Source organism: Podarcis raffonei, chromosome 6 (assembly GCF_027172205.1).
Source record: "Podarcis raffonei isolate rPodRaf1 chromosome 6, rPodRaf1.pri, whole genome shotgun sequence".
Taxonomy (NCBI): Eukaryota; Metazoa; Chordata; class Lepidosauria; order Squamata; family Lacertidae; genus Podarcis; species Podarcis raffonei.
In genome coordinates, this window is record NC_070607.1 from 20,359,122 (window position 1) to 20,382,252 (window position 23,131).

At 38.7% G+C, this 23,131-nt stretch overlaps 2 protein-coding genes across 5 annotated transcripts in view; one reads left to right on the top strand and one right to left on the bottom strand.

Moving 5' to 3' along the window:
* Window positions 1-97: 97 nt before the first annotated feature.
* On the top strand, window positions 98-14,833 carry HENMT1 (HEN methyltransferase 1). Its single transcript, XM_053391567.1, has 7 exons — window positions 98-654; window positions 3,757-3,881; window positions 4,721-4,833; window positions 6,614-6,748; window positions 8,645-8,827; window positions 10,269-10,440; window positions 11,644-14,833. The coding sequence occupies exons 2-7, from the start codon at window positions 3,765-3,767 to the stop codon at window positions 12,064-12,066; spliced, it is 1,143 nt and encodes a 380-aa protein (XP_053247542.1). The 5' UTR covers window positions 98-654; window positions 3,757-3,764; the 3' UTR covers window positions 12,067-14,833.
* A 70-nt stretch (window positions 14,834-14,903) lies between these two features.
* The window catches only part of EEIG2 (EEIG family member 2), a 30,490-nt gene continuing 22,262 nt past the window's right edge, over window positions 14,904-23,131 (bottom strand). For 2 of the 4 annotated variants that reach the window (XM_053391569.1, XM_053391568.1), the window contains 5 exons: window positions 21,280-21,375; window positions 19,342-19,528; window positions 19,108-19,235; window positions 18,657-18,726; window positions 14,904-17,439 (listed from right to left, as the gene is read on the bottom strand). In XM_053391569.1, the coding sequence (XP_053247544.1) occupies window positions 17,397-17,439; window positions 18,657-18,726; window positions 19,108-19,235; window positions 19,342-19,528; window positions 21,280-21,375 (524 nt within the window). In that variant the 3' untranslated portion in view covers window positions 14,904-17,396. The remainder of the gene's footprint in view (window positions 17,440-18,656; window positions 18,727-19,107; window positions 19,236-19,341; window positions 19,529-21,279; window positions 21,376-23,131) is intronic. The other 2 variants (XM_053391570.1, XM_053391571.1) reach the window with 2 other exon arrangements.

Consider the following 23,131-nt stretch of genomic DNA (forward strand, 5'->3'; position numbering starts at 1 on the left):
GCTCCGCCAACCGCCAACAAGATGGCGGCCGCTGCGGAAGTGACGGAAGGGCCTTCCCGGGCTCGGGCGGCCAATCAGAGCGGCGGGCGCTGGCGGAAGTGGGCGGTTGGGCTGAGGCTGCGCATACGTTAGGGCGGCGGCAGCAGTGGCGCTTCAGATACGGCTCCGAGAGTACGAAGAGCGGGACTTAAGCGCTTCACCTCAGAGTGGGCCGCACCGTTTCGATATGCGCCCGGGCCAGCTGGGGTGAACGGTGAAAGGCCTCTGGACGAGCCAGTTCCGTTTCGCTGCTCGGAAAATGCCCTTTGGGAAGGAAGAGGAGTGAAAACACCGCTTCTTCCCACAAAACACACACGTTGCTTTTCTTTAAAGTAGAAATTATCCGGAGACGAGAAGCAGGCTGCGGCCTTCGAGTTTTCGAAAGTAGAGGCGCCCCTTGTCCCTTTGCCTAAAATGTCAAGTGTTGGTAGTCTGTTACAAATAGCCTTGTCAAAGCCAAGAGGTGGTCGTGTGGGTTTGTAATAATAAGAAAAATCCACTCAGTTTGCAGCAAGCCTTTTATTAGGTTAAGTAAAACTTTGCAAAATACTGTGCAAGGTTTATTTGTTTTTGTTTTATAGATCGCTAGGACTCTTCTTCAGGCTGGATTGGAAGGTAAACAGGACCAGGGGAGCCTAGCTGATTGTTATTGTTGTTATTATTATTATTATTTGTTACATTTGTATACTGCCCTCCATCCAAAGATTCCTGGGTCGTTTTAATTCTGGATGTGGGTGGAGGTAGCAGTCATTCAAAGGAGACTATTAGGTGCTGTGCAGGTTTCAGAATGCGCTTAAATCTTCTGTGAAGGTGCATTCAGTAGCCCCATATTTGAAACTATAATTGGTACTTATAAATGTAAAATCCAGCTGTTCCAAGTCTCTTCACTAATAAGTGAAATGCACAGGTTCCTTGGTAGGTGGAAAATGAGAACAAAGAGAATCTAGGCAGGTTTATTATTATTATTATTATTATTAAAATATAGAATATAAAAATTAGGTGGTGTGCTAGGCTTACATTTATTTAAGAGCAGCAAAATTGGGCAGTAGATCTATGGTACAACCCTAGGCATATTGACTCAAAAATAGGTCTCATTGAGTTTAAAGGTAAAGGTCCACTCATGGACAACTCTGGAGTTGTGGCACTCATCTCGCTTTATTGGCCGAGGGAGCCAGCATACAGCTTCCGGCTCATGTGGCCGGCATGACTAAGCCGCTTGTGGTGAACCAGACCAGCGCACGGAAACGCCGTTTACCTTTCTGCCGGAGTGATACCTATTTATTTACTTGCACTTTGACGTGCTTTCGAACTGCTAGGTTGGCAGGAGCAGGGACCGAGCAACAGGAGCTCACCCTGTCGCAGGGATACCTGCGTTGAGTTTACTTGCTTCCAAATAGGGAGATTGCAGCCTAAATCTAGGGACCTTTATTGTGGCGCTTCAAGGTTCCTTTTTTCTAATGCTGTGCGAATGGCATATGTTTTGGTGAACTAGAACCCCCTTCGTTGGATGTAGGACATGAAGGTGATGGTTTTCCCCTGCTGCTTGTTCCAACCATAGGAACATAGAAAGCTGCCTTATATCGAGACAGACAATTGATCCACCTTGTTCAGTACAGTATTGTCTACATGGATTTATTTATTTATCTTATTAAATTTCTCTTCCACCCTCCATCACAGGGCAGTTTACAATATAAAAAAGCAAACATACATAATGTAGTGACAAATAAAAACATTGGCCCTCCCCACACAGAATGTCTCGAGATTTGGGGGATTAAACCAGGGACTTGCATACAAATCACATGCTCTGCCACTGAGCTATGGCCCCTTCTCCATCTTGGATTCAGAAGTATGCTTCCTCTGATCTTGATTTCATGTATGTTGGAGTGAACTGTAGTCCAGAGAAACCTAGGCTTCAAAATTATAGCACGATCCTATCTAATCGGAAGCAAGTCCTGTTGAGTTCGGTGGGGCATACTCCCAAATGTGTGTGCATAGAATTGAGCTTAAATTCATTAGCCTTTAGTATAGTGCCAGAAGGATCTTTCTTATAGCTAAATAGCTGCTGCAGAATGCCTCCTGATTGCACCGTAAATTTTAAAAAAGCAGAAGAGAAACAAGTATTTTTTTTATAAAAAAAGCAAGGAATAGTGCTGTGCAAATAAAGAAGCATTCAGAGCAGAATCCTATCTATTGAACTTGGGGGTGTTATGGAGCAGACTGACAGGAGAAATAGTGCCCAATTTCGGGGCTGGGTACAGTGTGTAATGTGAGCCTGCTCACTTAACATTTCTTCTGTCTCAGTGTGTTTAGAGACAGCGTTTATCACAATTATTTCAGTTGTCCTGAAAGCTAGACATTTGCCAGTCAGAGACAGCCTCAGCACAGGAAAAAGAAAACTATATTTCCCCTTATTTAGTATTTTGTCAAGAAGCTTCTGGAACATTTTAATGAGACAACCTCATAAAATCATTGAAAAAGCAGCGTTGCCAGTAACGTCAAAACATTTTTTTATAATTTTGTAGTTCATACTAATTAGACTTGCCAACCGTCTGTTCACAGCAGGTGCAATGCCTGAACAGTACTAAAATGTGGTATGTGCTGCATGCTGGATTTATTTAAAATTATGGCTATTAATAAAGAACAAATTAACATTTATACCTTAATCTTAAAACATATTTACTCAGAGGCAATGCATGTAGATTACAGTATGGCTTACTTCCAAGTGCATGTGCTTAAGAAAGAGCAATTAGCCTTTTCAAGTGTTAAACAATTATGCAATGGGAAATGATGGTAGTAACCGGTGCTTTTTCTCAGCTGGAGTGCTCCGGAGCACAGTTCTGGCACCTCTTGTGGGGAGGGGGGTGCCATTGCGGGCTGGCTCCAGCCCCTGCCTACTTACTGCCTTTATGTACTTCTGAGAAGCCCAAAACGAACATTTCAAGGGAATCTGACCTGTGTGTGCAAGTCTACTTTTTAAAAGATTTATGACTCCACCTAGCTCCTAGCTGTGATTGGTCAAGCTGCAGGGCCAATTTGTATTTCCTTTTCTTCGATGTGTCTGACATGTAGCGGTGGTGGGATTTAGGGTTTTCAGCCAGACCTCTACCATTGCATGAATGCATGAGTGTTTGTGTAAGGGCTCTTCCGAGTTGCTCTAGTCATCTGTCTGAATCTTAAGAGAACTTGGGGGGGCATTTATTTGACCTGCACCAGAACCAAGGGTGACCCCCAAACCAGCTAGAGAGATAGCTTGCTGTAATTTTTAGCACCTCTGTGGGTGGTGAACGTTCCTGTTGCAAAACCAGCATCTGTTCAGAGCTACCTCGAGTCACCCAGTGACTTACTGTAACAACTTCATGGTGAATTCCAGCACCTATTTTTCTTGAAAAAGAAGCACTGGTAGTAGCCTCTTTTGCATTATTAACAATAACCAATAAACAAAAGGCTTTAATGTATGCATTAATAACATATTTTATATCAAAAGCTAGAAACTAATCTTGATGTTTGTATCAAGTTTTGCCAACCAATTTCGTGGAGAAAAGATGTGAAGGAAATAAACACATGGGATACCAAAATGCTACCTGTCAAAATGGTGACAATTTTTGTGTTAGATTTCAGACTGAAAGGAAAGCAGGAGCCAAGAATGCTCAGGAATTTCCAAGCTGCAAAATAATTGTTATATAGTATTTCTAAAACATTCCTATCTTTTGTTTTTAGCCTTGGCTATGGATGCAAAAATGCAAAAGGATGAACTGACAAGGACAATTAAATTTATGCCACCACTATACAAACAACGCTACCTGTTTGTTAAACAGTTAGTGAGTAAACATAAACCTAAAAAGGTTTGTATATGTTTCTTAGCAAAATATGTTCTTTATAGTATGGCTAACTGCTTCAGAATTGTTGGCCTTAGTCTTGCTGTGATGTGACACACTTAAACATAATTGAGCTAGACAGGCACTTCCATGCGGAAATAGTACAAATAAGGAAAACTTATATGGGGGTGGGGGTGATCATAAGGGGGTGCTTTGTATTACTTGTCTCTTGTCTCAAATTTGCTGCGTTATTTTAAAGTGTCTCAGCCACTTGGAGACCAATTCCAAACCCTGACTAGGAGCATGAGGGCTTGTAGCGTGGAGCTGTATAGCTAACACTGTAGTCACAGAACCTGTTCTTGTGCCAACCAGGAGAGGAGGGGAGGAAAAGTGCTTCTTTGCTGCCCAGATAGAATTTTTCACACGCACACACAATCTCCTTTCCTTCTGTTGTATGCTTGGTACAAAGAGCTTCTGTTAAGCCCAAATTTCACTGTTAAGTCCAAATCAGGAAACATGGTTTAAGGTTGGTTAACAGACTTTTAAGTCATGGTTGCCTAGTTTGGAGTTAACAGAGAACTTTGCCTTAATGCTAACCACAGAGTTTATCCTGCATTAACTGAGTCCTTGGATTCCCCCACACCACCCCAGTGGAGTCAGATCTCACATCTTCCCTGCCCTTTGGCAAACTAAGGGTGATACCCAACTAAGTTGTCTGTTTTGAGTATGACTAACCCTCTGTATGTCACCCTAAGTGCAAACAAATTCAGAATTAAGGATCGGTTTCGATTCCTAAGCTACTAAGGACTTTAAAGTTGTATCAGTTTTAGTTATGGACTATTAATGTATTTAATTCTAATTGACAGGTGGCAGATTTGGGATGTGCTGAATGCAGGCTACTCTGGATGCTGAAATTCTGCAGCTGCATTGAAGTGCTTGTTGGGCTAGATATTAGTGAAGATGTGATGAAGGAGAATATGTAAGGAGAAAAAAATCCTTTAATTTCTTTTGCAAAAGCTATTTGCTGTGGCTTGGAAATTTCAGAATATATATATATATATCTCAAAATCAGCCATTCAGTTCCTAACACGAGATTGGGGGTTGGCTACAGCAATGGTGAGGAATCTAGCTCATGTGCCACACTGGGCCTTCTCATTTGGCCTGGCGGTGCACTGGGATTCACTGGCTCTGATAATCAGGTGATGGTTGAGTCTCGTGGAGCACTGTGCAGCTAGCTTTATCTGTTCCAACCGCGATCAGTCTAATTAAGAAAGCGTGTGTTACAGTGCAAACAGTGACAATAACACTGTTTCCCTGGAGTTAGGAAACTGTGTGATCACCATGGTTTGCTCTTCTTCACATGGCTTCATAATTAGTATTTTTCAGAGTCGTTAGCACCTTTTAGGTTTGAAAATATTTCTTTTGATTAATATTAATAGTTAACAAATGAATATTTAATATTGTGGTTTCGTTGCTAGTACCAGACTAGGTAGAGTACACAGAATATACCTAAATCACCTCAATCTAGCAGTGGAAAGAAAAGCAATGTCAACTGAGAAAAAATACTGAAAACTAATCTGAGGATGAATATTATTATGTGTCATATCCTATGCCATAGTATTTTACATTTGGAACAATGTATGTTTCTGGTTGGACCTCTCCAATATTATTATTAGCAGTTCTCTAATACATCTGAAAGAGTAGTTAGCTCCTGATAAGCTTTGCTCGGCGTCAGCAAACTGCACTCTTCTCCATTTTCAATTTCTTAAGTTATTTCCCTTTTTAAAAAGCCTTAAATGTTGTTGGGACAGTCACACAAAAAAATTGTACTGTTTTTGCTGAAAGTAAGATACTCAGTTTGTGGGAATTATACCCAAGAAAAATATCTTCCAGAGTTTATCTTCAGTTGTGTTTTGCCGTGTTCCCATTTTTATCTAGTTTTTAAATAATTTGTTAATGTTATTGTTTAATTTTTTTATGTAAAATGCATAGACATTTTTACTATATTAAATGATGAAAAAGAATAAAATTGAAACATCAAACTTGCACTGAGAGTTACTTCTAATTGTGCACAGTTGTTTCTTATGCTGTCAAGTAAGGGCATTAAAATGCATTTCCTGTGCAGACTGTAGAGTCTCAGCAAATCCAGTATTATATTGTACTGACTCCCAGTACGTTTCTGAGCACGATTCAAAGTGTTGGTGCTGACCTTTAAAGCCCTAAATGGCCTCGGTCCTTTATACCTGAAGGAGCGTCTCCACCCCCATCATTCAGCCCGGACACTGAGATCCAGCGCCGAGGGCCTTCTGGCGGTTCCCTCATTGCGAGAAGTGAGGCTACAGGGAACCAGACAGAGGGCCTTCTCGGTAGTGGCGCCTGCCCTGTGGAACGCCCTCCCATCAGATGTCAAAGAGATAAACAATTACCTGACATTCAGAAGACATCTTAAGGCAGCCCTGTTCAGGGAAGTTTTTAATATGTAATGCTGTACTGTTTTTAACACTTGATTGGGAGCCGCCCAGAGTGGCTGGGGAAACTCAGCCAGATGGGCGGGGTATAAATAATAAATTATTATTATTATTATTATTATTATTATTATTATTATTATTATTATTATTATTATTAGACTTGCCTTCCATTTCAGCTAGAGTCAGTTGGAACTTCCTGGTGCACCAGTAGTTAGATGAGGTGGGGGGTAGTATGGTTAAAAGTAAATGTCACCTGAGGTCTTGTATATTGTACAACTTGTTTGCTTGTAGGCATACACTATCTCCCCTTCCTGGTGACTATCTCCAGCCAAGTGAAAGACGTCTGACAGTTATCCTCTATCAGGGTTCAGTTGCTCACAAAGACCCTTGTATGCTGGGCTTTGATATGATAACATGCGTTGAAGTGTGAGTATTCTACTGAAATATTTTATTTGGCAATGTTTTTCAGGTTTTGGTTTTAAAAGCATGTCGATTTAAATACATTTTCTACCATATATAACACACATTCCTCTTCCCTAGTTCCAATAAACTTCTCAAAAATAAAGGAGTGTGCCATCTTTTAACTTCTTAAACTTAGGACAATACAAATTAATACAATTGGGATGGTTGAGACTGTTGTGTGGTGTAGCAATACTTTGGAACAAAGGGCATAGAAACATTCATGGAAAACTGAGGGTTTTCAGTTCAGCATATAAAATCTAACACTATACAAGAATACACCGAGAGTGAGGAAGTAAGAATCCAGGCAGATAGAGAATCAAAAGTAAAGTGTAACTGGTCACTGGGTAGCTGATACATGTTCCCAGTTACCTTGAAGGGAGATGTAGTCAAAACAATATCCACCTTGCTTCTTAGCAGAAATGAAAAGTGCTGAGCAGCTAGAATTCTTTCTAGCATGTTCCAGCTTCAGTTTCTGCACATACAAAGAATATACTAGAAAAACTTCTGTTTACTTTTATAAACTGGAAAAGATTTCTGTACCTGAGAAACGCCATTAATCCCGACAATATGAACTAGGGCTTACGAATCTTCCAACTTTGGTGTCATTTTGATTGCCCTTTTTTGAACTTTTCCTGACTCTACAATATCCTTTTTGAGGAGAGGCAAGCAGAACTATACACAGTATTCCAAGTGTGGATGCACCATAGATTTTGTCCAACAGCACTATGATATCGGCAGTAGGATTGATACTGGCGGTATTGTTTTCAATCATTTTTGTAATGATTCTTAACATAAAATCCACCTTTTTCATATGTACTGCATGCTAGGTCAACATCTTCGAGCTATTCACAGTGACCCAAAGGTCTAGTTCTTATACAGTCTTTGGCAGTTCAGACTTAACTGCCAGATTAACATATATGTGAAATGAGGATATTTTTTTTGCTCCAATGGGCATCCATTTACATACACTTGCTTAAATTTACTGCCATTGTTTGGGGAGGTCCTTTTTGAACTCCTTTTGGTACAATTGATATAATCACCTCACTGCTTACCAGTAGCTACAGATAATTTATGAACAAGTTAGAAAGCACAGGCCCCAATACGGATCCTTTGTTACTCCACATCCTTCCATTGAAAGAACTTTCTGTTTATTCCTACTCTATTTCCTGTCTTTAACAGAAACATTATCAAAACCTCTTTGAAAATCTTAAGTACAGTGTCAGTTATATCACCTCTTTCTATATGTTTGTTTATACTCTAAATTAGATTGATGAAACAGGCCTGGTTCTGCCTCAGAAAGACTTATTCTTCTGTATGTTTTGTAATTCTACCTTTAATAATGCTTTCCATCAGTTTTCCCAAAACGAATGTTATACTAACTGGCCTGTAAAATCCTAGATCCCACCTGGATCCCTTTAAAAATGGTTTTACATATATTCCTTAAGTATAGATGGGTGCCTGGCGTGCTCTGGTCCATGGAGTCATGAAAAGTCAGACACGACTAAACGGCTAAACAACAACAAAATATAGATGGTGATTAAGAACTCTTGGGTGGATTGTCATCCAGACCTGATGATTTGTCAGTTTTTAATAAGATGTAGAACTTCTAGGTAAGGACTGAGATAGGTCTTGGTTAGAGACTATGGAGAACTGCATAGCTGGAATATATAATACTAGGCGAGTTGGATCAAGTATAAAGTAGTGTCATACTTTTAGACAGAAAAAAAAGTTATCTTGAGAAGGTATTTTTTCTTATATCAGACTTACTGTAGTTGTGCAGCTTTGCTACTTCATTCAAGTATGTACTGTACTCAGTTGATCTACTTGGTAAGAAGATCCTTGTAACCCTTCTATCTTCAGAATAGAACACCTGGAGGCAGAAGAGCTGGACAAATTCCCAGAAGTGGTATTTGGTTTTATGTCTCCAGCCATGGTCGTAATAACAACACCAAACTCAGAATTTAATTGTTTGCTTCCAACTGTAACATTATTCAGACACCCAGATCATAAATTTGAATGGAATCGTTCACAATTTAAGAACTGGTAAGTTCATTCCATCTTTTATATGCTTCCAAAAAGTGAAACAACAAAAAAACTGGTGTATATTTTAGTGTAGGCTGTTGGGGAATAAAATAAAACCTTGCTATACCCTTTGAAAGCTTTTATGATTTTGAATATACTGTGGTGACTGCCATGCCTACCTTATATGTTAATCATTTTGGAAATAACAGTAATTAAAGTGAAGGACAACCATTGGTTGTCTAGGTGTAGCTTTTTCCACCCCAGTAATCTCACAATATGTGGAATGTAGGTGAGACAAGAAATGACAACAATTTCTGATCTATGTATTTTCTTCGTTGTGGGGATTCAATTTTTTTTTTAAAAAAATCATGAGCACCATTGCGAGGCATTGTAGTAGTTAAAGATACGGAGATTTTTTTAGGTGAAGTGGGATTGGTCTCAAAGCAGGAATATCCTCTAATACAGTGGTACCTCGCAAGACGAATGCCTCGCAAGACAAAAAACTTGCTAGACGAAAGGGCTTTTTGTTTTTTGAGCTGCTTCGCAAGACGATTTTCCCTATGGGCTTGCTTCGCAAGATGGAAACGTCTTGCAAGTTTGTTTCCTTTTTCGTAAAACCGTTAATACCCAGGGTGCATTGCTTGAAGAGGTGCAGTTGCGACTTGACTTCGAGGAGCAACACATAGCCTTTTTTGAGGTTTTTAAAGACTTTGGTGATTTTTGAAGCTTTTCCAAAACTTTCCCGACACCGTGCTTCGCAAGACGAAAAGAATCGCAAGACGACAAAACTCGCGGAACGAATTAATTTCGTCTTGCGAGGCACCACTGTATAGGGATTGTCTCAAAATTCCTGCATACTATTTGCTCCACCATAGCTCCAAATTTCCTCTTCTCCCACCATCCTTCTGTGGGATACCAGCTCCACTAAACCTTCACACAAACACATATCTTAATAATGCTTAAGAATTATTAAGAATATTCATGGTCCAGTTTGAGAACTCTCACATTCCTATTCTAATGAGGGTGAAGCTTTATGCTCTTTGCTGTCTATTTCTTAGTCTAAAGAACAGAACAGACTCCTGGTAGTCAGTGAAGGCTGGGTATAGTTCTAATTGACAGAACAAAAGTTTGTTGGCAACAATCATGTGTTGTTTCCAAATTCAGGGTTGGACAGAACAGGAGTTGTTTTGTCTCACTGGCCTTGTCTGTTGGGCTGGTGAGGAGGTGTCTTTGTTCCTAACAGCTACAATCTCCTGTCACTGCTGCCATTTCTCTACATCTACTTATCCACACAGGCATTGTTAATAGGAAGGAAGAAATGCCTCTCTCACAATAATGGCTTGTACTTGTGATGGGAAATTTAGCAGTACTCACTATACACATGTTTGATGAGCAAGATAGAGCTGTTAGGATTGGTCTTTCAAAGTTACTTGCACAGTTTGGTGTTTTGTCATAAATTTAGGGCCCAAGATGTTGCAGCTCGCTACGACTATACAGTGGAGTTTACTGGATTAGGAGCCCCACCTCCTGAAAAAGATGTTGGAACTTGTACACAAATAGGTGTGTTTGTGAGAAAATACCAGAATGATGGACCTACACATTTTGAGAAATGCAAGGAACAAGTTTATAAAACCGTAAGTGGATCTTTTGCTTCTGTAAGGAGGAATAAATTCAGTATAAAGTGGTTACATAGTAAAACATAAAACGATAACTGAAATAGAAGTCTATGTATTGAGTTTGTGCTGAATTGATATCTAGTGAACCTTGTGACTGATCAGCAGTCAGTGTCACAATACATACTAGGAAAGAAGTTCTTTTGATTCTGACTTTCAAAACAAATGTGTTATGATTGATGAATACATGGCATGGAGAGGCAACTGGGCATTTAAAATGACAAAAAGAATGAGAATAATTGTTAATTAGCCCTAAAATATTATCAAACATGAAATCATTTATCCAGGGAGGGAAATGTTACTTAGAATGTTTTCTTCCCGGTTTCAGTGTTTAGTAAGCATTATTGGATATTGAACTGTAGAAGCACACTTGTTTTTAATAGCTTAAGTAAGCCTTTAGACCCTATGCTGTAATTCCCACCTTTTTACCTTTTTTTAACCTATAATTCCCATTAGTATTAGCTAGATTTAAACCCAGGTCCAAGCCTAACACTTTGTTCGGTGGGCCACTCTGAACTTGGATTGTACTTTTAAGATGGGAATAAGGCAGTGTAGGAGTGTCAACCATATTGCTCAAAATTGTTTTTGTTTTATTTCCAGTAAGTGGGTAACTTATGGAAGAAAAGCTAACTCAAACTAAGGATTTGTTACTTTAAGGTTGGAAGCCCATTCATACTTATTTAGGAGCAAGTTCCATTAACTTCAGTGCAACTTACTTTTCAGCAGACGTGCAAGGGATTGTATTGTGATAGGGCTCTTGCTAGTTTGCCCAAATTCTACCTAATTTTGCAGGGAGGCTTACACCGCATACTACAGGGCTTGCTTCTGAGGTTTTTTGTTTTTAAAAATCACACGTACAGATAGATGTTATTGAAAATTGAACTGAGGAGCATGGACAACCGTTTTATGGTCAGAAAGCCACACAGTTGTAGGCTATGGTCTGTCTTAAAAATCAGCAGGAGAATTATATTTGCATTCGTCAAACAAGTAAGGACAGGCGGTTTTCAGCTTTATTTTGTGTATTGTAAACATGTTAGAAAAGGTCCAGTAGAGCTGTGCCTAGTTTAATATTCTGTAACATAAAATGCTGAGTATGTGAAATGCTTTGAACAGTTAGAATGTGCTAACAATAAATAAGCCGCATCTTTGTTTTCCATATCAAAGCTTTTCAAAGCTGAATATCCAAGCCTTAAAGATGAAAAGTATTTGCAGACTGCAGTGGTCAATGAAGTTATTTGGACAGCACAAATCATTGCAAGGAGACTCTGGGACCACGTAAAATCTGAATATAAAAAACCCTGTTATGACTCTGAAACAGAACCCAAAATCCAAACATCTCACCATAGTCTGAAGTATTTCAAGCATCTGCCTTTAACAGAAGCCAACAATAAAAGTTTGCAGCCATTTATTAATGGAAACTCTGTCTACATACCTCTTGCAAACATTTTTTCTTTTCCTAAAGTGAATAAACTTTGTGGAACAGTTGAAACACTAAGCAATCTCATAACTGGCAAAGTTGCACTCAGCCATGACGGATCTGCAGTGCTGATTGATGCTGAATATGAAAATGAAGAGCTGGAGAATTAGCAAATGCTTTCAAAAATACTTGCTCTTGGTACTACTTCGCAAACTGGAGTCCAGTGAGCAGAATTCTGCTAGTTGCTGGATTTAAAAACTCAGCAGATTGGACTGGCTACTAAATACTTGGATCAGGTGCCATCTTTTTGTATTGAGGTGGGCTAGAATAAGATGTTCCTACCTAATTATTTTGATTGAGAAATAAACATGTACCTTCCTCAACCCAACTGCTTACAACAGTAGTTAGTAGAACAGAAGTCAGAAAACAGTTTTCTGTCTGTGAACAGAAAAAGTAATGTTTAAGATGCATTTTTGGAATTGGAAGGTGGTTTTGCAGAAGTTTGTGTACTATATTATGCAACACCACCATTATCAGTATCTTTATAGTATAAGTTTAGTTGAGAACTAAATTAGTTGCTTAAGTTAATGCTAGGTGTAATGCTCTCTCTGTGTGTGCTTTTAAAATAGTTTTCTTCAGAACCATTCACACTGTTCTATATAGAAATGGGTTTGTAGATACTGTCCAATAAGGACTTTCAAATAAGATTGTAGAATACTACTTGCTGAACAAAGTTGGAAAATACATTTGCTCAACTCATCCACAAACTGATTCTAACCCCCAAAGTACCAGAATAACCTTGGGGGACTGCTAGGTTTTGATTATAGAAAGGAGCAGCAGGGAGCAGCAGCAATTCTTTTCCTTAGTCTCAACCTTATAATGGTTTGATCAAGGAACTCATTCATCTAGCAGTACTGCAAACACCAGTCATAGGATAGCCTTATTAAAGCCTCAAGTAACTGAAGTTATGCCTTGCTTCCTGCATGTATTACCTGTTCAAGTATGCTTTTCTTTAATTACAGTAGTTGGTAAACAGATTGGCAAATGAGCAGATGTAGTTGTACATAAATATTGTTCCTGTGTAACAGTAAACAGCCTTTTCTAAACAAATATTAGACAATTCTATCTCACTAAGCTTGCAACAATTTCAACCACCAGGTGGCATGCTTCTCCATAAAGCATTTGCTTGGCATCCTGTTCTCATCTAACAAAAAGGGATGCAGCTTTCCCCAATATTCCTATCACCACCACCTTGGTAAAGAGTCAGAGGACGACTGCAGTGTTGTTTTTATACCAGAGGCAACAGACATGAGTGGGCAAGAGAAGAGATGGTTTGGTACCTTGTTGCTCTTTGACCTTTTCCCTAATTCACTGGTCACATTTAAAAATGCTAGGATAGATTATTGTTTTTTTACTTCTACCTTCTTAGAATGTAATGCTCTCTATTACAGTTGCACTGCAGCAGCTTTCTCCTTGTACTATAACCAGAACACTGCATCACTTCCCAGCCTGGCCCGATTCCAAGCCCTTGCAGAGCGTACAACCGTAGCCACTAATTTTCCCTGGTGTTCTTTGCTATTATAGTGTCGCTTCAGAGGAATCATTTTTGGGATGAGAATAGAGAAGAAAACCCAGCAGTTTCTGCTAGGGCTTACTACATAAAATAGTCACTTAAATCACTTAAATAGTTCAAGACAATCCTGTTTGCAAAGTTTAGTTTAATCACTTCTTCAGTATTAGGATTGAAGGCAGTCTCTTCCCTGGACAGATAATCACCAAGTATTCCTTTCTACCAACACAAGTAGTAGTTACTGATCATGTTTACGATAAGCCCGTAAGCGTGGGGTGCCAGCTAAATTGCTGATGGAGATGTAGCTGCTCTGCAGAGGAAATGCGAGCTTTTCACAGAAATAACAAACAGGAACTTTTCTGCAGGTGGGACTCATAGAGGATGACAAAAGGCAGTACAAAGGGGGGAACCACTAAAGCTGTGGCAAGGCCTCAGAATGGTGCTCTAAAACATGTTATATGTTTAGTATTTTTTGTCATCAAAGTTTTGTATTGTCTTACTACAGTGACAACCACTACAGCAGTTTACTTAGTGAATACCTAAAGTAAACTGCTTTAATAGTTATAATGGAAACAAAATGAGATACATTTTTTTGTCCCAAAGAATGATCAGTGTCGAAATGTTATTTAATACTGGAATATTTTGTTTTTCATGCTTTGGGGCTGTCATTTCTCTAGATTTTACAGAGTAAATAGATCATTCAACTTGTAATGTTTTAGAACAAAAGTACCTAACAAATCAAAATAGCATAAAAAGCATTTTGAGAAATCACAGCAATCTGTATCAGTGGAATTAATCATGATGACAGGGTATAAACACAGGTAGAAAATGTGAACCTAGCACAGGAAGAGAAAGCTGACTTTCCAGAATGTCTGCAAGTCAGGCCTCAATACAAAATGCAGTTTAATTTCCTCTAGCCTTTGAATCAGACTACTAAATTGTACAGAGGTTCCAATATAGATGAGCAAAGAAAGCAATGGAGCTAGAGAGGCTTAAATCATTAATTGATTCTCTTCTCTAGGAAAGGGAAGAGCCCTGGTTCTACCAAAAAAACATCTTGAATTTTTAAACTTGTAATAGATCAGTATTAAACTTAGTACAAGGAATACAAAAGATTTATCAGGAAACCACCTGACCCAAACAACTGAACTATTCCTGTCTTGGGCCTTTTTTCTGCAGGGAAGTAACCTAAAAATGAGATACAGCTCCTCTCAAAATTTAGCCTGTATTCTTTTGACATACTATTTTGTATTAGAAAGAAGGAAGTGGAAAGATAACCCCACTCCTTTTCAAGCTAATAATTTGGTGGGGATGGAATGCCATTCATTTGCTCCTTTCAATTTAATAAAGTGAAATTAGTTACAGTACTATTGCAAACACCCTTTGCATTTTGTTGTTTTGATTCTCTGTTCAGAAAAACAGCACATAAAATGCAGGTTGAAGACAAAACTTTTATTGAGTTTGTAAGACCACTTTACATCAAGTATTTTATGGTAAAAAAATCAGACTTTACTAAAAAATGTTAATTTTGGGTATCACTGTACAGTTTTCACAAAATGAATGCCATATATGAATATGAAGTTCATTTCCCATGTCTTGGGGACACAAATGGAATCACTTCATTAACATGGCTCAGTTGACTAAAGTGCATAATAGCTGTTTAATGAAACTATCATATGGAATTCAAAAAAATTACCAGTGTGATGGGTACAAGAGAAATTGCCTTTGTGTAAGGTGTATTAAGTCAGGGAATGCAGGTATTTACACTAGGAGTGACCAACATTACATCTGAGTAAACAAGCAATACATAAAGTTTATTGAATGTTGAACATGATAGTTCCCTTGTAGTTAGTGACCTTAGTTTTTTTATCCCTTGTGTTCTTTCTCCCTTATGCCAATTTGTTCTCTCCAAATCACTCATCTTTTAGGACCGACACTTTTTAGAACTAGCATTTTTTCAACAAATTTGCACACTAGTTTAGTGACCTACTTAAACACACTAAGAGCAAACTCAATTTTACCTAGATCACTGTATGTTTCAAAGTAAGTTTTGTTGTGTATTCTCTTTGCATTATTTTAACAGCAGCTTAAAAAATTAAATATTTACTTGAACTCAATTAGAACAATTCAGGCTAAATAAAATGTTTTATGAAGCAGTGACAAGTTACTTCCAGGTACCATAATACAGAAGAAATGGTTCTCATTTTAACAATTCACACATATGATTTAAATAATAAGAATGAGTTGCGACATATCTCCAAGATACAAAATTCCTTCATTTAGCTAACAACTTAAATCTTTCATTATGTTTCTTGAGAAAGATAACAAACATTGACCAACTCCAGGGAATTCATAAGAACGTCAGTGTTCCACAAAGGTCAAGTAACTCTCTTTAGCTTACTCAAAGTTGTTTTGAAGATACTGATTAATTCTAGTGACTAACTTTTTTTGACATCTGAAGTCCACTACTAACTGTCAATATGTTTCTGAATTGTTGGCAGCCTTCACTCCAAATCCCCAAAAAATTCTTTACAAAAATAAAATGGGTTGTTTATGCTGTCAGAAAATGCTTTGTCAAAACTGTTGCATAGGCACATTACATGTTTCATTTGTTCAAATTTATATGTACCAGAAACTATTTATTCCACCAAAATCAATGAGTTCTGTCTTAACAACAGTTGAATGAAATGGACTAAAATGAGATGACTTAAAACAAGCTATGCAGACATTCTGCATGACCAGCACTGCACTGCACTATACCACATGTGTGGCAGTTGCAAACACCAATGTGTGTATCAGGTAGAACAGGGCAGATACCTTTTAAATGGAGCAAGTACAGAGGTAAGTTATTTGCTCATATCCATGCCTCATTTACACTGGGCCTGAGTTAGCAATTCTAATTAAAATACAAGATTCTGGTTTCAGATGGGGTGAAGAAAATTATATAAAGTGCTTTTCTTGACAGCTTAAGCATAATAGCAGTTATGTTAGCTGTTTAATGGTTGTTCTTAAAGCTTTATAAGAAATCGTTCTGACCTCCTTTTTCCTCAGGAACAAGGCACTCTTTTAAGTGTTAAACGGTTTGATTTAATATTGTATGAGCTAAACAACATACTACTGTATGCCCTAAACTTTTTATTACTGCTTATTATTCAATGAGGTCACCTATGATGTAGTACTTTTATTTTTCAGTACACACCAAATGTCAGCAAGAATTATCTTTGAATACTATAAAGTTGTACTAAGGGTTCAAATCTTGTCAGCAGTGAGGACTGTGTAATACGATACAGATTTAATTTTGTGAAAGCTAGTCACTCATTTTAAGTAATAAACTAGTTCTCACATGTGACTTAGCCTTAAAGTTGCACACATTTGTAGCAGTATTTAATCCTATTTCTTTCAAAGCACAGCTGACTGGCTCACTTCCTTGAAGCAGCTGTTCCTATTTTGTAGCAATTCTAGTTTGACAGGAACAATTAAGTCAATACTCGAGAGGCAAGATTCTCACTCCCAGAAAAGGACTGAAATAGATGTGCTTGTCTTTTTAAGGGATTAAAAAGCAACAGCAGCCAGGTTGCAATTAGAGAACATCACTGAATGCATTTCTACATACCGACAATTGATTTCACCATAGTAAAGTCAAATCGGATACCATTTGTCCTATCCTCAAAAAAGGTGCTTTGATTGACACATAGAACAATGTAACAAATCTACCAACACATTAACAATGGCTGGCAAAGTACTTGAAGAAGAAAAATTTGCCCTTATACCACAGGTAGATAACAGAAGAGGGCACTTTCAGTATGAGCAACCCAATCTGACAACTCAGGTCAATGGAAACTTGTGTTTTGGAAGCACCCATCTTCAATAGTATTGGGAAATAAGCAAGTTCTGGAGTTCCTAGAATTCTGCCACTGTAGTCCAGTTCCTCTAGCGTTTAATCACCACTTGCTCATATGCTCCAGATCCAACCCTGAAAAATTAAAGGCAGTAGAAAATACTGGAACAGAATTTTACACTTTTGAACAGGAGGAAACTTGATATTTATTACAAGAGGCTAATTGCTGCTTTCAAAACACAGCAGCCTACGTGTCTCTGCAATGTGTGATGTTCATGGCCAAGTGAGTGGTAGCTAATGAAAGGGAAGAGAAAAGTCAAGGCTCTATGTTACCACATCACACATTTTTGTTTTTTTAGATATTATATGAGAGAAAGCTTGATTTGTTTTTGACCGAGAAGACTTTAGTATCTCTTGTAACATCTAGTTCTATGCCCAGTATGTTACCTAATTTGAAACAAATACCCACAAAATAGAATCAATGGTTTAATTACATATGCTTGAACACTGGGAGTTGGATTCTTCAGTTAGTTGCACTTAAACTCCACTGAACTCTGTGGAACACATTAGCTCACGACTAAACTTCAATATGATTTCAAGGGACTGGAATTCAACCAACATTCTGGATCCAAGCCAATTTTTCCATGATTCCCAACCAATAACTCTATGCTGTGGTCTGTGCCAAGGCTTTGATGCACATGTAAGCTATTGCTAATCACAGGCACCATATGTAACACAGAAATCAGATTACAACCACTAAATATTAAAGATATATTAATAAACCATCATCAACAATTCAACCCAATTTTGGAAAAAAATAATAATTTCGTCTTTAGAAGACTGTTTAAACAGCAGCAGGCCCTTTTTTCTAGCAAAAGGTGCACTGAAGACACTGCAAGTCATAGACACTCAGTACCTTTAAAGGAATGTTATCATTGCTTTTCACATCAAATGAGGAATTCATCTCAATCATCAGCCTCACTCCTAATTTTCCTGTTCCCTCCCTTTCCCCCTTTTATATCTTGTGCATTAGACTGTAAGCTTGTGGACATGGACTGTGTTGCTTTTCAGATCTCAGCACAGTGTTTAAAATGTTTTATAAATACATTAACATTAATGATCAATTTGCATTTCAAAATTCTACCGGTGGTCAGTGAGTATTACAAGACTACAAGTGGTAGTCAGGTGTCATGAAAGAGCAGTTCAATTTTCAAATTACATACAAACAAACCCAAAAGGTTATGTCCAGATGATTTCTGGAGCATGTTTCCAAATTTTAGAATTGCTCAGATGTGGTCTTTGTTACTTATTGTGTAGTAGGTAGGGAAGGTAAGTATAATTAGTATACATACCTATTGGGTAAGTGATGACTTCCAAAAGCAGTGCTCCCTCCAGGGCCTACAAAAAGTCTTAGCCCTTCCTCTGAAAAAGAAAGGGTCAAATTTCATAACATGCAATGTTATCACACTTGACTTGGATCTAAGAATAAGCTTGTAGAACTCCATTTGTGGAATGGACCTTTCCTGCCCCTTTCCTTTGCGGTGCAACTTTCTGCACCCATGAAAACCCCCGTCCCAGGATTCAGAAACCCTTGGGAATGATGTGGGAGACTGCAAGTGGAAAAGGGAGTCAGCAGAAGTTGCAGATCCTCCCTCCCTTCTGTGAGCAGAGTTGTCTTCTGCTCATGGTAGGATCACTTTGGACCTAACTCATTTGGAATACATGCCCACTCAGGAATGAGGAAATTTGGAGCCAGTAATTTAATCAGGTTTTCCCCCAACCCACCCCCTGTGCTTTACAAACCTTCTGCACTTGAGTCCAAACTGAAGTCTTGACTCTGCAATATTTTTTCAACAATATCGTCTGCATCCACTCTGGTGGCATCAACCCTTTTTAGCTGTGATTCCACAGAATCTTGTTTCACTGGATGCCTACGAAATATTTATTGTATATAACATTTAGATCACAGTGCAATTCTAAAATATTTCTGCAGAAGCACCTGAGCAAACTGGGAAAAGTATTTTGCAAGTCTTGTACCTGATGAATTTTTCTGAGGTTGTGTCTTTCACAGGCACTTCCAAATTATCCTCAGTGCTTTTGGTTTCAGCTTCTTCGCATGGCTCCAGAATACTACCTATACCAGTTGATGTGCTTCCCACAGAAGTATTTCTCTTATGACAGAGATCAGAGAAACTGGATGATCTGGAGTGGCAGGTGCTATACCCTAGAAGAGAATGATTCAGAACTACTATTTTGATGCCAAGGCTTATACTTCACTGAATTGCAGGATTTTGGTTTCCACTTCTACCTTGAATATGACACTCGTGTCAAATATTTGGAATTCATTTGGTTAGTGAGAGAATCAGAAAATAATTTTACTTCCAATACAGTACATCAAAGAGGCAGACACAGTATCAAATAACTTAAAAATAATAATTAGACAATGAGATGCACATGACCATCTATGAACATGACATTTTACAAAGAATAAGGAGTCAGGTCTGTGTTCCCAAAGCAATTCTAATCTAGAAATAGGCACAACAAAGAAAGGAGAAAAATGGAGGCAGGGGAAGACTGTATGGTTATCACAGTTAAGTACACAAGTGTTCAGATTGGGCCGGATTACTGGGTTAAATATATAAATGAGACAATTGAATCCAAGTTTAGGACAGGGGGAGAAAGGGACTTAATAGAATGAGAGGCAATCAGATTGCAGTTTTTACCTATTCTAAGGCAAAGGGGACAGAAGGAAATTCTTCCTCAGAGCTCTGCTGTGAATCTGGAAGTCATTCCTTGCAACAAGACACTGGCATTGCAATGTAGGTTCATTACCACTTAGGATAGCTAGTTAACAAGCCGAAGCTTGTTTTCTACAGATATCCAGGGGAAAGACTATTGGGGGACTGAGGATAGGCCAAAAGCCCTTGGAACATATATTGGTTAAGATTATGAAGGGAAAACTTGCTCCTTTCTTGTCCTGTATGGCTAACTCTCTGCTTAATATACTTCTTCCAGGGAAGGGGCTCAAAGAAATAATTAAAGCGGCAATTTGGTTATTTATTTATTTATTATTTTTTGTTGTTGTTGTATACCACCCTATACCCACAGGTCTCAGGGCAGTTCATAGCGTAACATTTTTAAAACAGTCTCTTTGACTACTCTGACTAATCTCTTCCCCAATTCACTCTGACTGACTTTTCTGTGCATGTGTAGCTCCTCAAAAGTCACAATACCCCGGGGACATCTTTTGGGCTTCCTGATGACTCAACAGTGGTGGCTAACCTTCAACAAGCATAATAATTTGCTTTAAGTGCTTGCATTGCACTAAAGAAATGCAAGTTTGTCTTGCTTCACTTCGGCTTTGCCACTCTAGTTACAAATTAGTCACTGACATTTCCTTTTAATTGGCATTGCTCCTGGTATTTTAAACGGCAGCCTGACGTATTTGAATTCCCCTTTAAGGAAAGGGCTGTAGCTCAGTGTTAGAGCTTCTGGTTTGCATGAAGGAGGTCCCAAGTTCAACCCCTGTCATCTGGGAATGTACCTTGTCTGAAACCCTGGTGGATAGCTGTCAGTCAGTCAGTAGAGACAATACTGAGCTAGGTGGACGAATGGGTTGACTCAGTCAGTATAAGACAGCTTCCCATGTCCCTTGGAAATAAAGCTTTTCCTATAATGGAGGTTCAGTAGAAAGTGTTAGCCGTCTAATTTCACAACGCAGTTAAAAACACAGGAGTAGCATTTTTTAAAGTAATGCCTACCCCTTTGACCATTTTTGTAATTCATGTCAAGGGTGTGCTTTTAAAATGGCTTCCACATAAAAGCCTTTGCTGTTAAAATTGTTTTCCTATTTTTCCTTATATTGTCTGTAAATCCATCACAGCTTATAAAAAAGCAGGAAATTAATCTCATGGGGTGTTTTTTTTTGCTAAATCTACTGAAGTAATTAATAGTGCACATCAAGAAACCTCCTACCTGAAACTTTTGACTGCTGGCTTGCATAGCTGGAGGTTCTAGAATGCCCACATGCTCCAAGTTCATCTGGGACAGACATGCTCTTGGTTGCGAGATCTGCAAAAAATGAAGATCAAGCAACACTGCTGCCAAATTACTTCCTCAGATTAATCGTCCACATTGAGACTTGCTTAAAGCATACACTTTCTTCAGCAGGTAATTATCAGTAGTTTTAGCCATTACATTATATCAAGGAAGTAACATGCAGATGAAATTATTGCACCAAGTTTTCAAATTGTGTAGTTTTGACTACTTTGTTTTCCTGATATAATTTCCTAAAATGCTCAATAGCTGAAATGGAGAAAGATTAGAGTTTTTATGTAGGAGACATGGGCTAAATAACGATAGAGGCATAATTTCTGCTGGTTCCTTGATTGGGTGAAGAGAGATTAGCCACATCCCTTTTTATCAGCACAACGCAAATGGCTAGGAAGGCTATATTTTGCACCCAAAACATTATCTAATGCAGCAGTGGGAAGCCTCCACACCTGGTCTTAATGAGGCTTGCCAGATCTCTGAATTTGAACCCCATCAAGGTCATTTTGGGCAAAGCATTCTAACTTGGCAGTCACCCTAAAGTCATATGAAGTCAGGTGGGAAATCTGTTCTCTCCAACCTTAGCACTAAGCACCACAGAACTAAGATCAGGGAAGAACCTCTTCTTACGGCCAAGATTTGAACTTCGCATCAGATGCTGCCATATTTCAGAATGGCCATAGAGTAAGACACCCTGATCTAATGGATTTTCAGCCATGTGTGGGTCATTTATATGTCCCTGTATTTATTTATTTTTTAAAAGCCAACACCAAACTTGAGATCAGTAATTTCTAATAATGAAGAACTGATCTACATATGCAGAAAAAGCATATAATACTGTTTCTCCTGAGATTGTACAATTCTACTTCTTCCTTCCTATATACAGAAAAACTGTAAGGTGGTCATTGTGCAACCCCAATTGGAGGATTTGTTGCACCACATCACAATGAGAGCCAGTGTGGTGTAGTGGTTGGAGTGCTGGAATGGGACATGACAGACCAGGCTTCAAATCCACACTGCCATAAAACTCACTGGGTGACTTTGGGCCAGACACTGTCTCTCAGCCTAACCTGCCTCAAAGAGTTGTTGTGGGAATTAAATAAAGAAGGAGAGAACAGTGTATTCTACCTGGGACATAAATGCAATAAATAAATAAGTCACAAATTCAGACCTGTAAGAAGTCAGGTTGGTGTATGGGAGTAAAAGAGAAGACAGACAGCACAACACCAGTGGCCATGGAATGCGAGAGAGAAGGTAGGGGCACTGACAGGGAGAGAGTGACGGCTTCAAACAACAGCAGAGGTTTGAATAAAGCAGGGATGGAAAAATACTGCGATGAAATAGTGGCAATTTTAAACAATGACATAGATTTGAGTAGAGTGAGCAGGTGCTGACATTGGGTTGGGGAGCAGCTGCTTAAAACAAGGTTTGAGTACAGCAAGAAGTGAGTAGGGAAAGGTTCTGTTGTGTTAGCTTTCTGATGTTAGTTTCTGTGTTGTACCCATCTCTGTTATTTCTCCTTGTTTTACACTAGTTTAAAAAACAAACTCCCCAGTGCTTCTCCATCCCTGCTTTACTCAAACGTCTGCAGTTGTTCAAGTACAATGAGAAGGAAGAGACAGTGCAAGGGAAAAATAGGCTGTTTTAAACTTTCCCCCCTTCCATTCCATAGCAGCCTCATGTGTGAGGCAACATTCCATTGTACCTTCCCACAATAAAATATTTCACTTCTGCTACCATGTGTTGTCTTCAACATGTGTGTTGTGTGTATATGTGT

Bases quoted from the DNA above. Each gene is read 5' to 3' on its own strand.
- HENMT1 (XM_053391567.1), top strand. From the start codon at position 3,765: ATGGATGCAAAAATGCAAAAGGATGAACTGACAAGGACAATTAAATTT. The intron at 8,828-10,268 runs GTAAGTTCATTC...TCATAAATTTAG, and splicing joins CGTTCACAATTTAAGAACTG to GGCCCAAGATGTTGCAGCTC. The intron at 10,441-11,643 runs GTAAGTGGATCT...TCCATATCAAAG, and splicing joins AGGAACAAGTTTATAAAACC to CTTTTCAAAGCTGAATATCC.